At 43.4% G+C, this 16,974-nt stretch overlaps 1 protein-coding gene and 1 pseudogene across 2 annotated transcripts; one reads left to right on the forward strand and one right to left on the reverse strand.

Moving 5' to 3' along the window:
- Positions 1-4,186: 4,186 nt before the first annotated feature.
- Positions 4,187-6,643, reverse strand: LOC104968634 (antimicrobial peptide NK-lysin). Of its 2 annotated transcripts, none has more exons than XM_024999426.2 (5): positions 6,534-6,643; positions 6,159-6,262; positions 5,569-5,670; positions 4,704-4,872; positions 4,187-4,355 (listed from the first exon to the last, which is right to left on the reverse strand). In XM_024999426.2, exons 1-5 carry the CDS (start codon positions 6,583-6,585, stop codon positions 4,345-4,347), a joined length of 438 nt encoding a protein of 145 aa, XP_024855194.1. In that variant the 5' UTR covers positions 6,586-6,643; the 3' UTR covers positions 4,187-4,344. The 2 variants fall into 2 exon arrangements, with proteins under 2 accessions (XP_024855194.1, XP_010808403.2); XM_010810101.4 differs by having other exon boundaries at positions 4,187-4,358; positions 6,534-6,642.
- Positions 6,644-11,600: 4,957 nt separating this feature from the next.
- Positions 11,601-15,379, forward strand: LOC112448892 (probable G-protein coupled receptor 160; annotated as a pseudogene).
- The last annotated feature ends 1,595 nt before the right edge of the window (positions 15,380-16,974 follow it).

Below are 16,974 nucleotides of genomic sequence, written 5' to 3' on the forward strand. Positions count from 1 at the left end.
GTGGGGTCTCACAGAGTCGGACACGACTGAAGCGACTTAGCAGCAGTAGCAGCAATGTGGAATCTTCCCTGACCAAGGACTGAACCCACATTCCCTGCATTGGCAGGGAGATTCTTATCCACTGCACCACCAGGGAAGTCCTGCCCTAGATTCTTAACCAAAAAAGAAAAGAAGACTATAAAATTTGCTACCCCTAACCATCTGCCAGGTGGCAACTTCCAGTCAGAACACAGAAAGCCTTAGTTTGTTACTGAAAGGGTATGGTGGGTCTGGCTGCTAGCTACTCAAAAGCCAATAAACAAGCCAGGTTGGTCGAAAGGAAGTTTGCTTTATTTCAGATACTGGCAACTGGAGGGGTGGAGTTTGGGAGGAGGCGAGGGTGGTGGACATCTGCTCAAGGGCCAACTCCACCCCTCCCCAATAAGCAGGGGGTGAGAGCTTTCATAGACAGGGGTGGGCAGCGTGGGTCTACATGCAGAAAGAGCACAGTCATCTCTAACAGTCATCTTTAAACTGGTCACCAGTGGTCTGACCAGCATCATCTTGATTGTTTTAGGTACAGTTAATCTTCAGTTCCAGGGTTCATTTGTTTCCATTTCTTTGAGGTCAATTCTCAGAATTGTGGCAGCTCATGGGTACACTTTGCTCATCATGTTAACTTCTCCACTTGGTGTTTTGGTATTTATAAGACCACTCACAGGATATGGCTCAGAATATTACCTATGTGTTGTGCTGTGCTGAGGTTAGTCACTCGGTTGTGTCCTACTCTTTGCCACCCCATGGACTGTAGCCCACCAGGCTCCTCTGACCATGGGATTCTCCAGGCAAGAATACTGTAGTGGGTTGCCATTCCCTTCTTCAGGGATCTTCCTGACCCAGGAATGGAACCCAGGTCTCCTGCGTTGCAGGTGGATTCTTTACTGTCTGAAGCACCAGGGAAGCCCAAGAATACTGGAGTTGGTAACCTATCCTTTCTGCAGGGGATCTTCCCATCCCAGGAATCGAACTGCGGTCTCCCTCATTGCAGGTGATTCCTTACCATCTGAGCTACTAGGGAAGCCCCCAAATTATCTATAGCCCTTAAGAAGAAACTAAAAGTCCTTGACTATGCTTAATGACTGCATTATTATTTAGTCTCCTTTGACTGTTTTCCTTTGTTTCAGCATTTCTCACTCCTCTGATTAAACTTATTCTTTGACTAAAGTTTTCCACAGACAAAAGGCAGGGAGAAGACGTGGTGAGGATGGGGCAAGGACCATAAGGTCTTGCTCCATTTCAAGTTCACTTGACAAAGTTAGGCTACTGGATGAAGGGAGGAGTGGAATTTCTAGTGTTTACTCAACTCACAGGGAAAGTCTAGAGATTACCTACTCACTATTGCAGCAGTCCTCAGATTTGTCCTGGGAACAGAATTGCACAGTGGAAGTTGTGGTGAAAGACACTTGGAAGGAGAGTGATAGCTGCCTTGGAGACATAAGGCTAACCTGTAAGCTGGCTAATTTGCTGGAGAGAAAGCAAAGAAAGAAAAACCTGTGAAGAGGCCTCCCTGAGTCAGAAAAAAGTCTCTAACAGTGACCCATACAGGACTTAGGTTTGATTGGACCTCATAAAGCCATTTATCCCCTGGGACATTGTTGAAAACAATAGAGCAGTGAGCCAGAAATTTTGGAGATTCACAACGCAGTGTTTTGAGACAAAGAGAACCCTTCCCAAACCTCTGTCATCACAGGATAGTTGTGGTCATGCTCGAGGTGCAATATCTGAGGCATCACACTATGAAGGGTGGAGGGACCTCACTAAAATTACCCAGTCAGTTACTAAACATGAAAACAAGCAGTTCATCTCGAAAAGGCAATAATATACCTGGGGAGCGGAGTGTGACCAGTAGCCATATTTGCTATAAGATATTATCTAAGATAACCAGTTTCCAACAAAAAATTACAAGACATAAAGAAATAGGAAAGAATAGGGAATTCCCTGGTGCTCCAGTGGTTAGAACTTGGCCCTTTCACATTGTAGGTTCAATCCCTGGTCAGGAAACTTAGATCCCACATGCCAAGAGGCAACAAAGCCTGCGTGCTGTGACTAGAGAAACCCCAAACACCACAATGAAGACCCAGTGCAGCCAAAAATAAATAAATAGGAAATCTGAATAAACTGTAGACTTTAGGAAAAACAAATAAATAAAGATTATGTGGAAATAGATTGCATCAAGAATAGAGAACCCCCACACTTATGGCCAATTAATCTACAACAAAGTATACAAAATACACAACGAAGAAAAGACAATCTCTTTGACAAGTGGTGCCAGGGAAACTGGACAGCTACATGTAAAAGAATGAACATTTTCATTTTGTCATATATAAGCTTACACTACGCTAAGTCACTTCAGTCCTGTCTGACTCTGTGTGACCCCATAGACGGTAGCCTACCAGGCTGACCCGTTCCTGGCATTCTCCAGGCAAGAACACTGGAGTGGATTGCCATTTCCTTCTCCAATGCAGGAAAGTGAAAAGTGAAAGTGAAGTCGCTCAGTCGTGTCCAACTCTTAGTGACCCCACGGACTGTAGCCTACCAGGCTCCTCCTTCCATGGAATTTTCCAAGCAAGAGTACTGGAGTGGGGTGCCATTGCCTTCTCCCATATATAAGCTTAAATGGATTCAAAACCTAAATGCAAAATCAAATACTATAAAACTCCTAGAGGAAAATGTAGGCCAAACACTCTTGACAAAACTTGCAGCAGTAGTTTTTTGGATCCATCTCTTAGGGTAATGGAAACAAAAGCAAAAATAAACAAATGGGACCTATTAAACTCTAAATTGTTTGCACAGCAAGAGAAACCATAAAATGCAAAGATAACCTATGGAATGGGAGAAAATATTTGTAAATCATACCAACAGCAAGAGCTGAATTTCCAAGACATAAAAACAGTTTCAGATCAGTCGCTCAGTCGTGTCTGACTCTTTGCGACCCCATGAATCAGCACACCAGGCCTCCCTGTCCATCACCAACTCCCGGAGTTCACTGAGACTCACTTCCATCAAGTCAGTGATGCCATCCAGCCATCTCATCCTCTGTCGTCCCCTTCTCCTCCTGCCCCCAATCCCTCCCAGCATCAGGGTCTTTTCCAATGAGTCAACTCTTTGCATGAGGTGGCCAAAGTACTGGAGTTTCAGCTTTAGCATCATTCCTTCCAAAGAAATCCCAGGGCTGATCTCCTTCAGAATGGACTGGTTGGATCTCCTTGCAGTCCAAGGGACTCTCAAGAGTCTTCTCCAACACCACAGTTCAAAAGCATCAATTATTCAGCGCTCAGCTTTCTTCACTAATTATTAGAGAAATGCATATCAAAACTACATTCAGGTAGTTTTGATGATGGCCATCTGACCTCACTCTGGTCAGAATGGCCATCATCAAAAAGTCTACAAGTAATAAATCCAGAGAGGGTATAGAGAAAAAGGAACCCTCCTGCACTGTCAGTGGGAATGTAAATTGGTACACCCACTGTGCTGAACAGTAAGGAGGTTACTTAAAAAACTAAAAATAGAGTAACCATATAAACCAGCAGCCCTGCTTCTGAGTATATACCCAGAAAAGACAAAAACTATAATTTGAAAATATAACATGTACCCCAATGTTCAATAGCACTATTTATAATAGCCCACATCTTTATCTATTCATATATATATATATGTATGTATATAGCTTCCTCGGTAGTTTAATTGGTAAAGAATTCAACTGCAATGCAGGAAACACAGATAATTCGGGTTCCATCCCTGGGTCGGGAAGATCCCTTGAAGGAGGGAATGACAAGCCACTCCAGTACTCTTGCCTGGAGAATCCCATGGATAGAGGAGCCTGGTGGGCTACAGTCCATAGGGTCGCAAAAAGTCGTACAAGTCTGAGCAACTGAGCAACAACAATAAAACCCGAATGGTCTCCTCAGCTGGTCTGAGGGCTCCTGGGGGTATGTTTGTGATGTACCCCAGGGTCTTGGAGTGACAAGCAGTACAATAATTATTTCATGACCATATGTGTGAGAGCTGCTAAGTTGTCTTGTTCACCACTAAACCCCTAGCATCTAGAACCACATGACATACAACCTGTTTATTGATTGAACTTAAGAGTCAGATGAGCGTGCCCCTCTTCTGAAACCCAACAAAGGAAAAGAAGCTGAAGCAAAAGTCTTGCATGATATTTTATTCTGAGAGGGAAAGGCAGTGGAGGGAGTTTGGTGAGAGAAACTGGAGAGAAGACTCCTGGATTCAGGAAGGAAGGAGCCGGCCGAGGATGCTGGAGTTTCTGTGCTTTTTCCCCAGGATGGGGTAAGAGGACCCAGGGAATCAAATGAAACCTACTGTGGAGAGAAGAGACAGGTTGATCCGGGCTCTGATTTCTCAGTCTCGGGCCATTTCCTTGGTGTCAACCTCATCTTACGTGATGGTCTCATTCAATCCTCATTTCAGCCTCAGAAATAGAAATAATTATTGCCCTTTCACAGGTAAGGAAACGGAAGCTCAAAGAGGTTAGGTTACTTGCCCAAGGTCACACCTCTGAGGAGAAATGGAGACCTGATTTTACTCCAGGATTGTTTGCAGGAGTGTGGGGAGGGGCAGGGGGAGGCTGCCTCAGGCTGTTAGGAGTTTGCCTTTCACGGGGAGGCTGTCAGGGAATGAGTCCCTGCTGTTGCCTATGCACATACCTGGCTTGCTTTTGCACATCTTGATGTCCTCACAGACAACCCGAGAGGTTTTTCCAGCTGTGATGTCTGCAGCGATGCGACGGAGAAATCTCTTCGTGATTGACTTGCACAGACCTTTCAGCGGCCCCATCTTGCCGCACACCTTGGAGGCTGCCTCGATGACGGTATTCTGCAGCGGCAGCGCCGTGGTGGGAAATGGGCATCAGGTGAGCCTTGCCGGGCACTGTCTCTCTGCAGGCCCCGGCAGCCTTGGGCTCTCAGCGGGTCTGGCAGTGGGAGTGCTGGGTCCCGGGAGTTGGTACCAGGTGGTAGTGGGAACAGGGACTGGAGAGACAGGGCTCAGCCCCCCTCCCCATCTCAAGCCTGGCCAGCAGGGGCTCTGGAAAGGACAATTGACCCTGCCGAGTCTTATCCTCTGTATACCCAGGCCCTGTCTTCTGGGTGGAGAGTGGTGCCCAGACCCACTTTAAAGGCTCTGTCTATATAGCTTCTGGTCCAGGGCCAGACTGGGGGCTCCATCTGCTGGGGAGGTGTGGCGGGTTAAAGGGGGGATCCAAGCTTGGAGCTTTGGTCCATTGCTTTTGAAATATCTTCTTCTGACATCTCCCATGGAAGGGGATAAATCTGAGTACCCCAGGGTGAAGGTAGTGATGCTGAGCAGCTTGGGAGAGCCACGGAGAGGGAGAGAGGGAAAGTGAAACTATGGTTCTGGTGATGATGCCTCCACTTGTTAAGTATTCACTCAGAGCTAAGTACATCCCACTTTCCAGCTCATTTAAAAAGCCCTGGTAAGGATTCCCAGCCCTCCCCACTCCACTTGGGGGCACCTCTCCACCCTCCAGGTCTCACAAGCCTCCCGTCTCACCTCATCGGGCTGATCTCCCAACTTGTCCATCAGATGTTGTATTATCCTCTGACAAGAACCACAGAGTAGGCCCAGCTCTTCTCCTTGGAGCAGCAGGTCACCCTATCAGGAAAGGAAGCCCATTAGGGTGGTCTCTCAGACACCCCAACTTCATAAGGGCTCCAGGAAGGGTCCCCTGGGGGCTTTCAAGCCAGTAGGATGATCCATGATCTGTCTGTCCATATGAGGACCTGAGCCAGACTGGCTGGCCCTTACCCATCTCTCTGCCTGTTTTAGAGGGGCTGAGAGACCCCACGACCTGCCCCCACACCCACAGCACCGGCCCCAGCCCAGCATCTGCCCCTCTGCTGTTCTACCGTCAGACAAGGAGGAGGCTCTTGGGGAGGGCCCAGCCACCAGGGTAGCCCCCACCCCACAGTCAGGTACTAGTGTGAACAAAACCAGCATCTTCAGCTCCCAGCCCTGCCTCCCCACCCCCTGACCAGTTCAGTCTCCAGACCCTTGCCCCTGGCACTGCCCAGGGAGGAGAGGAAGGAGAAGGATGGTGGGGGTGGGGGGGTGGGTAGCAGGTGCGGAGGTATCCAGTGTACCTGGGGATCCTCTGGGTCCAGGCCCTGGCACAACTCATCTCCATCACACTGATGGGTCGTCGCCTGGTCGTGGCTCTCAGGAGTCAGACCGGAAAAGGCCAGCCCTATGGAAGAAACAGCATGAGCAGCCCTCCACAGAAAGATGGAGAGGAGAAGTCCGTGCTTCTGGCTGGGGAGAGCCCAGGAGGCAGCTGGCGCCCAGGATGGGGAGGCGGCCTTGTGAGGCGTCCCGGGTGCCTCCTGCCCTGCTCTGCCCTGGGGCTGCTCTGACCCATGCCGGGTGCCCTTGGAGCTCATGCTCGGGTCCATCAAATCTGAGAAAGCAGGGCTGGGAGGAGGAGCCATCGGGATCTACCCCAAGGGGAATGTCCTCACCTGGGGCAACCAGGAGCACCGAGGCGATGATCAGGACAGCCCAGGAGGTCATGTTGAGGCAGCTGCCCAGGCTCCCTCCACAGCCTGTTTTATAGAGGCTGCGAACCTGGCAGGGTCCTCTTCCTCTTTTTGGCCACCTCCCCTGTCACTGGGTTTACCACAAACACCGGTACTGGTCTGTGGAGAAGTGGGAGGAGGAGTGTACGTGAGAGCTTCCACACACCCCTCTCCACCCACCCAGCCCAGCACTAGAACTTTCTGAGCTGAGCCAGGTGTTGACGGAGAGCATTGGCCGCCATGATGCCCATCCTGCCCTGATGTGGTAATGGGAAGAGAAGTCCCCACTACTGAGGGGTCAGGTAGGGCCCTTGGCCAGGTGAGCATCCATGCCCCCTGCCTCATCTCTTCCTCCCACCCCAGAGGTCTGGGCTGGTGTCACTAAGTCATCCTTCTCCTCATCTCTTGGGTCTCCTTCCAGCCATTTAAGCCAGTGTAGCACTACCTGATTAAGATGAAGAAAAAGGTGCCCTCAGGGTAGATCCTGAAGCTCCTCCTCCCAGCCCTGGATTCTCCAGCTTCATGGACCCTGATCATGAGCTCTCTGTGCACCCTGGGTCCCCTAGACCCACACCAGCCTTCTCACCATCATCAAGGAGGCCGGGCCTTTCCCTCAGAGCTGGGTTCAGCCCAGCCTGGCAGTGACCTGGCCGATGGGCAGAGAGAGCCGGTGGGAAGGACAGGAGCCCCAGCCAGGGTCTGGTCCCAACTTCTGGGTGTCTGAATAGTCATCTGTGTCATAAAGGTCATTGGCCTTCATCTGTCAGAAAAATTGAATAGTAGATACAAATAATTTCTTAGTATCCATATGTCCCAAATATTGCGTGGGATATACTTACACTGGAAAGTATTTGTTGTTTACCTGAAATTCAAATTAAACTGAGCATTCCATAGTTTGTCTGGCCCCTTGAATCCTTTCTGGTTTATTACCCAAATCCCAGGGTAGCAGACACACTCACACTAACTCACATCACACACTTACACACGGTTACATGAACTCAGGGACATACACTCTCCAAAGCACTGACAAATTCACACACACTCATAGCCACTCACACTCCCAGATACCCACACACACATACTCACACATTAATTCACAACCACATACTTTCATATACTCATAAATTCACACATAAACACACCACCTTTATTCTTGCCCATTGTGGAAGTCAGTGAATGCCACACTAAGGAGCAAGGAATTGAAGCATTTTTAAGCACTTTGGCTGTCTTATTTTTATTGAAATAAATTTTAATTAGATAAGTAAGAAACAATAAATGAAACCACTTATAAGTTCACCAAACAGATTTACAGAAATATTAACGGAAGACAACTAGACTCATAGTGGTCATCATTTTTAAATTTATAGAAATATTGATTCTCTATGGTGTGTACCAGGAAATTACATAGTGTTGTCGGTCAACTATACTTTAAAAACAAACTCTTGGAAAAAAGAGATTGGATTAATGGTTACCAGAGGCTGGGGTGGAAGGGTAAGAGGTAGGATTGGATGAAGGTGGTGGTCAGAAGGTATAAACTTCCAGTTATAAGATAAGTAACTACTAGGGATGTAATGTATAATATGATAAAGATAATGAACACTGCTGTAGATTATAAATGAAAATTGTAAAGAAAGTAAATCCTAAGAGCTCTCATTACAAGGAAAACTTTTTGTCTATTTAATGTTGATCTCTATGAGATGATGGATATTCACTAAATCCACTGTGATCATCATTTCATGATGAATGTAAGTCAAATCATTAAGTTGTACACCTTAAAATTATATAATGCTGCATGTCTGATATCTCAATACTTTGGAAATTAATTAATTATAAAAAAAATTTACATAAATATCCATTTATGCCTTTCAATGAATATATTTATAAACAAGTATATGTTTATATAAAGTTATATATCATAAAAAATGTTTTGGAACAGCTTTTTAAATTTAACAAGATGTCATGAACATCATCCCAGTCAATAAATTTAGATTTCCTTCATCATTTCCATTGGTTTCCTCATATTCTATTTGAGGGGTGAACTCTAACTGGAGTCCTCAATTCTGGGACTCATGAGGCTTCTACTTGCAGGGCAGAGGTCGGGAGAGCCCAGCAACAGCTTGTGCAGTAGTCTGGGTGAGTGACACGAATGCCTTCTTGAGACTGGTTGCCTCATAATCCCAAGATGACTACTGAGGCCCTCCAGGCCCTAGGGCCCCGCCCCAGGTGGAAAACTGAGAAGAGTGAAGCAGGAAAGGGAGGTACTTATATATATTTTTAAAAAGCAAATATTTCCCAGAGACCTTCAGCTTGTCTCATCAGTACGCCCAGGGGGTACTCGCAACTGTGAAGGGCTATACAGAAGGAAGCCTTTGGCTGGACTTTGAACCAAACTGAGATTCTGCCGGGAAGGACAGATGAGAAGTCACGGGATCAGGTAGGCAACAGCAGTATCAGCTACAGAAGAACTTCTTGCTAAACAGTGTTTTGAAGGAAAAATTGATGGCATTTTGTAACTAATCAGATACAAGAGACAGAGGAGACAGGAGGCAAGAGTTTTATAGTATTTGAAGGCTGAGGGGCCAGTGGTGAAGCGGGAAAATTAGGAAGTGGAGCTTGTGTGTGAAAGCTGAGTTTGAGGTGTTGCATTTGTGTGGTCTGCTTGAGGGCAGGGCTGCCTCTGCTGTCACATCCGCCCTTGATTACTAGAACTGTCCTGAGACCAGCTAGTCAGCTAAGGGTTCGCCCCCTGTAAGGAAACCAGGACTCAGAGAGGTCCAGTGAATGCTCCAAGGACACACAGCTCAAACCACATATGTCTGGGGATTTGAACTCAGACTCCAAAATCCAAGTTCGTCCCCACTCCACATTGGCCCTATCTCTAGGTCTCTAGGCCAAAGTTGCTTGCCATCTGGCCTCCAGGTCAGGCGCTGTCCCCGCTCCCCTCCACAAGCCTCCTCTTTCCTAACCACGTGAAGATACCATGGTGTACATGTGGCGACCACATTAGTGAAGAGGAAAAAGCCCAAGAAGGTGACTCATGTCCTTCTTTACCATATTCAGTAAATACACATATCAGTAAATACACACATATACAAATATTTTTGCGGAATTCAGTAAGATCAGATATTCCAGCAAGCCCTTTTCTGGGGTGCTAAGGGGTATGGACAAGGGGCCCTGGGGTCCCACATGACAAGAACCTAGCACAAGTCCACAAGTCCTATCCGTTTGTGGTCGTGCGGTCCCATGGACCGGCCCATTGCAAGTCAGTCTTCAAGAAATCTTTGCTTTCCCCAGTGTCATGAAGATATCCTCTTGTTTCTTCTAGCAGTTTTGTAGTTTTTACATGTAGGTCTGCGATTCACCTCAAATACGCTGGGTTGAAATTCTGTTGCTTCAGATCAATTTGTTGAAAAGATTTTCATTTTCCCATTGAATTGCTTTGACATCTGGGTCAGAAATCAAATGACTGTATAAAGGTGGGTCTGTTCGTAGGTTCTTTATCACAGCAAGTACTGCATTAATAATAATAGCAAAACACTCTGATTCTTTTAAATGGGCACAATATTTGAACAGTCACTTCATAAAGGAAGAATAGCGAATAAATATTTGAAAAAGTGTTAAATACCATAACTCATGAGGGAATTCTATGTTAAAACTACCATGAAATGATGGCACCAAAATGACTACAATTAAAACAAGATCTCGCTTACGTGTGGTATCTGAAAATGAAACAAACAAAAGAAAACAAAAAAACAGAACTCGTAGAAACAGAGCCCTTTTCTGGGCGTGGGGCCCGATGTGGGAAGAGGGCAAAATAGGTGAAGGTGGTAAAAAAGCACAGGCTTCCAGGTGTAGAGCAAGTCCTGGGTGTGTAACCTAGAGCACAGTGACTATAGTTAGTAATACTTTATGTATATTTGAAAGCTGCTGAGACAAATCTTAAAAGTGCCCATCACAAGAAAAAAATCGTAATGTGGTGATGAATGACAACTAGACATCTGGTCATAGTCTTTTTGCAATGTATATTATATCAAAGCATTACGTTGTAAACCTGAAACATATCATATGTCATATGTCAATTACATCTCAAATTTTTTAAATGAATAATAATATCTATTTTGCAAAGATTACTGAGATATTAAAAATCATATTAAATATTTGTCATATGTGGGGAAGAAAAGACAATACTAAGTGTTAAGAAGGATGTGGAGCAATGGGTACTTCAAAAGTTGTTGGTGAGAATATAAAATGAACTTTTTAAACGTAGATTGACATTGTTTCACAGAGTTAAGTATACACATGCCATATAACCTCTACATGTCTACCCACACTAATGAAAACATATGCACATATAAAGACTATTACAAAAATGTTCACAGAAACATGACCCAGCACCTACACTCCTAGATATATACTCCAAAAAACTGAAAACAGAGATTCAAAGGGACACTTGTCATCAATGTTCATAACATTTTTCAAAATAACCAAAAGTGGGAATGACCCAAGTGTCCATTGATAGATGAATGGATCAACAACATATGGTGTATACATACAATGGAATATTATTCAACCATGAGAAGGAATAAAGTTCTGATACAGGTAACAACATGGATGAACCTTGAAAGAATTAAGCTAAGTGAAGTAAGCCAGATACAAAATAATACATGAAATATCTATGTGAATATGTATATCTATATACATGAAATATCTATAAAAGGCAAATTCATAGGGATAGAAAATAGATCAAGGATTACCAGAGACTGAGGGGAGGGGAAAAGAAGGAATTATTGCTATTGGTTACTGAGTTTCTATTTAAGGTCATAAAAATAAATTTTGGAAATAGTGCAGAATATTTAATTAGTGCCACTGAATTGTACATTTTGAAATGGCTACAATGGCAAGTTTGTGTTATATGTATTTTACCACAACAATAACAAAAAAGAGAGAGAGAGAGAGAGATAATGCTCTTAGAAACTTTCCCACAAAAGCCAAACATCAGAAATAACCCAAATGCCCACCAACAGGTAAATGGATAAATAAAGTTTAGCCATACAATGCAATACTACTTGGTGATAAAAAAGAAATAAAATGCTAATACATGCAACAAAATAGATGAATGCCAAACACTGAGCAAAAAGATACGAAACACAAAAAAACTACACTCTGCATGATCCCATTGATATGAAATTCTAGAACAGGCAAAATTCACATCTGGTGAAAAAGAGCAGAAAAATGATAGGAGGGGAGAAGAGGATGTGGGAGTTTTGGGGAAAGTACACAAAGGGGCTCTCTCAGGTGATGAAAATGTTCTCCATCCTGACTGGGGTGTGAATCTCATGGGTACATGCATCTATCAAATCTCATCACTCTCTACACTTAAGATTTATGCATTTCACTATATGTAATCATGTCCCAACAAAACGAGTATCCAAAAATGCTTAAGATACAATCTCATGGTTCCTAATGAACATTAGGGATTCCCTGGTGACTCAGTGGTAAAGAATTGGCCTGCCAGTGCAGGAGATACAGGTTCAACTCCTGGTTCGGGAAGATCCCCTGGAGAGGAAAATGGCAACCCACTCCTATATTCTTGCCTGGGAAATCCCACGGACAGAGGAAACTGGTGGGCTACAGTCCATGGGGTCTCGAAAGTTTGGACACAACTTAGCAACTAAACAACAGCAACAATGAACATTATCAAATACTTTCCAAAAGTATTCTATCAGTTTACACTGCCATTACCTACAAGTTTGCTGTACTTTCACCAGCGTTAGATATTATCATAGTCTTTCATCTGCAAATGTAATGAGTAGAAATAGTAAGTACTTTTAATCTCCACTTAGGACCACAAATTGTTTAATATTTTCCCAAATATTTATTTACTGTCAAATGCATTTGGGGAGGAGGACTTTCCTAGTGGTCCGGTGGTTAAGAATCTACCTCACAATGCAAGGAATCTGTGTTCGATCCCTGGTCAGGGAACTGGGATTGCACAAGCCACTGAGCAGCTAAGCCCTCCCAAACACAACTAGAGAGTCCCAGCATAACAACAAAAGATCTCACATGATGCAATGCAGTTCCTGCAACTGAGACCAGAGGCAGCCAAATAAATACATATCTACATATATTTTTTAAACTTTTTATTTGGGGGAATTATCTTTCTTATTTTGATTTTGGCCCTTGCCCATTATCTATTAGACTCTACTACTTTCTTTTTAAATTTCTAAGGATTCTTTATGTCATAAGTATATTAATGGTATGATTAAACTACTCCACTTGGGGGAGGAGAGGGGATTAAAAAAAGCAATAGTAAACATTAAAAAAAAATAAAACAAAATACTCCGAATGCTTTGTCACTTCATAGCTTACCTTTAACTGCTGGTGATGTTTTTCTTTTGCTTAGAAAAGTTTCATTTTCTATAGTCAAACACATCTTTTCTTTATGACTTGTTTTTTCAGTTTAGAAAGTTGTCATGTCATTATTGCCTTTATCTAAAAAAATTTTTTTTCAAATTTTTGCTGTTACCTAGTTTTTTTTTTGTTACCTAGTTTTTTAATGTGGTATTATTTTAATTCTCTGGAACTTTATTTTAGTAAGATATGCAGGAATCAAATTTTATTCTTTACAAAATGATATGTTCACTTAATTTAAATTGTTGATGGTATATTTTCCCTGGTTTCCCTGATTTTCTGCCGATTTGAATTTATTCTTTTATCATATATCAAGTTACCTTTAATAAAATCAAATTCTGAGCTATTTCTTCTGTCCCACTGGTCTGAATATCTAGTGTTCTATTTAACACCACGTGGTTTAACTACGGCAACTTTCTTTTCAGATTTTTCTCTGATAGTACTTTACTTTAAAAGTATACTTTGAAAAACAAGAAAAAGTATCTTTAAAATATTTTATATGCTTTAATACTTTATTTTCCAAAAGCATGTATAAAGTATATTGTGCGTGTGTGTGTGTGTGTGTGTGTGTGTGTGTGTGTGTGTGTGCGTGCATAGTTGCGTTCAACTCTTAGCGACCCCATGGCCTGTAGCCCGCCAGGCTCCTCTCTCCATGGAATTTCCCAGCCAAGAATACTGGAGTGGGTTGCCATTTCCTACCCCAAGGGATCTTCCTGACCCAGGGGTCAAACCCGAGTCTCTTGCATGTCCTGCACTGGCAGGCGGATTCTTTGCCACTGTGTTAATACTAAATACTGCTGCTGCTGCTAAGTCGCTTCAGTCACGTCCGACTCTGTGCGACCCCATAGTCGGCAGCCCACCAGGGTCCCCTGTCCCTGGGATTCTCCAGGCAAGAACACTGGAGTGGGTTGCCATTTCCTTCTCCAATGCATGAAAGTGAAAGGTGAAAGTGAAGTCTCTCAGTCGTGTCCGACTCCTAGCGACCCCATGGACTGAAGCCCACCAGGCCCCTCCATCCATGGGATTTTCCAGGCAAGAGTACGGGAGTGGGGTGCCATTGGCTTCTCTGACTAAATACTGAAGATAACAATTTAGAAATTTTTTTTACTAATAAACTATCACAATGAAATTCTCATATCAAATTTTGTGAAAACTAAAAATTAATATGGAAAAAATTCCTCTCTTTGCAGTCACTTTTCCAGCCATGAGCATACTATGACTTTCAGTTTTTCTGTCTTCCTTTACACCTCTCAAAAAAGTTTTAGGAATAACTCAGACTCAGGGACACTGAGCTCCATCGAGTGGCCGGAAATGGTGACTGAAAAGCACAACTCCCACCCTCACATCCCCGAGGCCACAGGAGGGACCCACCGCCCTCCGAGGAAGGTGCAGCTTAGAGGCACTGCGCTCACACAGTCCCATACTTGGCACATGACTCTGAGCTTACTCATGGGGCATTTTCGTATAACGAAATGAAATGGTAGAAAAAGAAAGAGATCATTAGAGGCAGTAAAGCTAAAATAAATGGAAAGATCATCAGCCCACTGGAGAAAGTAGGTGGTGAAAAACAGAGTGAAGCAAGGTTTTATATTTTACCAGGCCACCTGAAATTTAACTAACAAGTGACTGCTCTACAAAACAAAAACAAAGAAACAAAAAACCTGCTCTTTCTTTAGAGAGCTGCTCTATTCAGTTCCAATTACATGAAATAAATCAGCCCCTTGAGGTTAACTGTCTGCTTTTCCTGATTATACTTGGAAAAATATTAAATAGCCTCACACTTGGAATAAGAAGGGAAAAAATACCCACCAAAACTGTATGGAGTATTTTGCTTTTCACTGGTCTTCATGGATCTTTTTCTTCTGTAAACATATCTGTTGTATCATATTTCAGGAATTTAGTACTTTAAGGCATTAGATTTACTGAGTACTATGTCTGCCTATTTATCCAAATTATTTCCTTGACTTACAGCTTTTTGCAGCCACGAGTTCTCCAGTTTTCTTTTTTATTTATTTATTTACTCATGAATTTATTTCCTTGGCTGTGGCAGATCTTAGCGGCAGCATGTGAACTCTGAGTTGTGGCATGCAGAATCTTCAGCTGCAGCAAGTGGGATCTAGTTCCCTGACTAGGGACTGAACCCCAGCCCCCAGCATTGGGAGAATGGAGTCTTAGCCACTGGATCATCATGGAATCTCTCCAATTTTCCTGATAGCATGTATAGATTATTACCCGAATTTCTCTAAAGTCATCAAGTTTCTGTTTATGTCAACACTTCGTTTTATTTTTATCTACAGCATTTAATTTGAATTTCAGTCCTTGCTTATGTTTTGAGAGCTCCAACTATCTACTAAAACCTGAAGACACAGTGTGTTTAGTCTTATCAATGTTCTTTTGATTTCAGCATTTAGGGCTACTGCCTGTCATTTTCCATAGTGACGATTTTATTTATGACATAACCTCAGGTCAGAAGTCATGATCCTTTTATAGGCTATTTAGGGTAACTTCCTGTATGCATGAGACGATCTTCTCTTCCCTTTTTATCCCATTCCAATTATAATGAGAGCTCTAAAAAATACTCTTGTCCAAACTCATTATCTGTTTTCTTGGTACCTGGTAACCATCAGTGCTACTTCAAGTAGTCATCCTTTTACTGAAAGTACAGTCCCTAGCATATTTGAAGAGGAACATTCTTTGGTTCTACTTTGTCAATAGTTTTCTTAGAGCTACAGTGGATTGGTTTAATTGTCACAAGCTTAACTTAAGGGACATCATTTTGGGCTTCCCTGGTGGTCTAGTGGTTAAAAATTGGCCTCCCAATGCAGGGGGTGTGGGTTCAATCCCTGATGACAGAACTGAGATCCCACATGAGGGTCAGCTAAGCCCCGAGCCGCAGCTACTGAGCCTGAACACTCTAGAACCTGTGCTCCGCATTAAGAGAAGCCTGAGCAACACAGTTAGACAAAAAAAAAAGACTGCACACCACAACAAAGACCCTGCACAGCCGAAAAACGCAGCACAGCCAAAAAAAAAGAAACATCATATGTCTTGTGGTTCCATTTGTCAACTAGAAATGCAGCTTTGTCCGCTTATAATTCATAATCTTGAGCAAATTGAAAATAATCATAATATATCAGAGAAATGCAAATCAAAACTACAATGAGGTACCAACTCACGCCGGTCAGAATGGGTGCTATCAAAAAGTCTACAAACAGTAAATGCTGGAGAGGGTGCAGAGAAAAGGGAACTCTTTTACACTGTTGGTGGGAATGCAAACTAGTACAGCCACTGTGGAGAACAGTATGGAGATTCCTTAAAAAACTGGAAATAGAACTGCCATACAACCCAGCAATCCCACTACTGGGCATACACAATGAGGAAACCAGAATTGAAAGAGACACGTGTACCCCAATGTTCATCGCAGCACTGTTTACAATAGCCAGGACATGGAAGAAACCTAGATGTCCATCATCAGATGAATGGATAAGAAAGCTGTGGTACATATACACAATGGAGTATTACTCAGCCATTAAAAAGAATGCATTTGAATCAGTTCTAATGAGGTGGATGAAACTGGAGCCTATTATACAGAGTGAAGTAAGTCAGAAAGAAAAACACCAATACAGTATATTAACACACATATATGGAATTTAGAAAGATGGTAACGATGACTCTACTTGCAAGACAGCAAAAGAGACACAGATGTAAAGAACAGACTTTTGGACTCTGTGGGAGAAGGCGAGGGTGGGATGATTTGAGAGAATAGCATTGAAACATGTATATTACCATATGTGAAAGAGATCGCCAGTCCAGGTTCAGTGCATGAGACAGGGTGCTCAGGGCCAGTGCACTGGGACGACCCTGAGGGATGGGATGGGGAGGGAGGTGGGAGGGGGGTTCAGGATGGGGGACACATGTACACCCATGGCTGATTCATGTCAATGTATGGCAAAAACCACTACAATATTGTAAA

The sequence above is a fragment of the Bos taurus genome, chromosome 11, assembly GCF_002263795.3.
Source record: "Bos taurus isolate L1 Dominette 01449 registration number 42190680 breed Hereford chromosome 11, ARS-UCD2.0, whole genome shotgun sequence".
NCBI lineage: Eukaryota > Metazoa > Chordata > Mammalia > Artiodactyla > Bovidae > Bos > Bos taurus.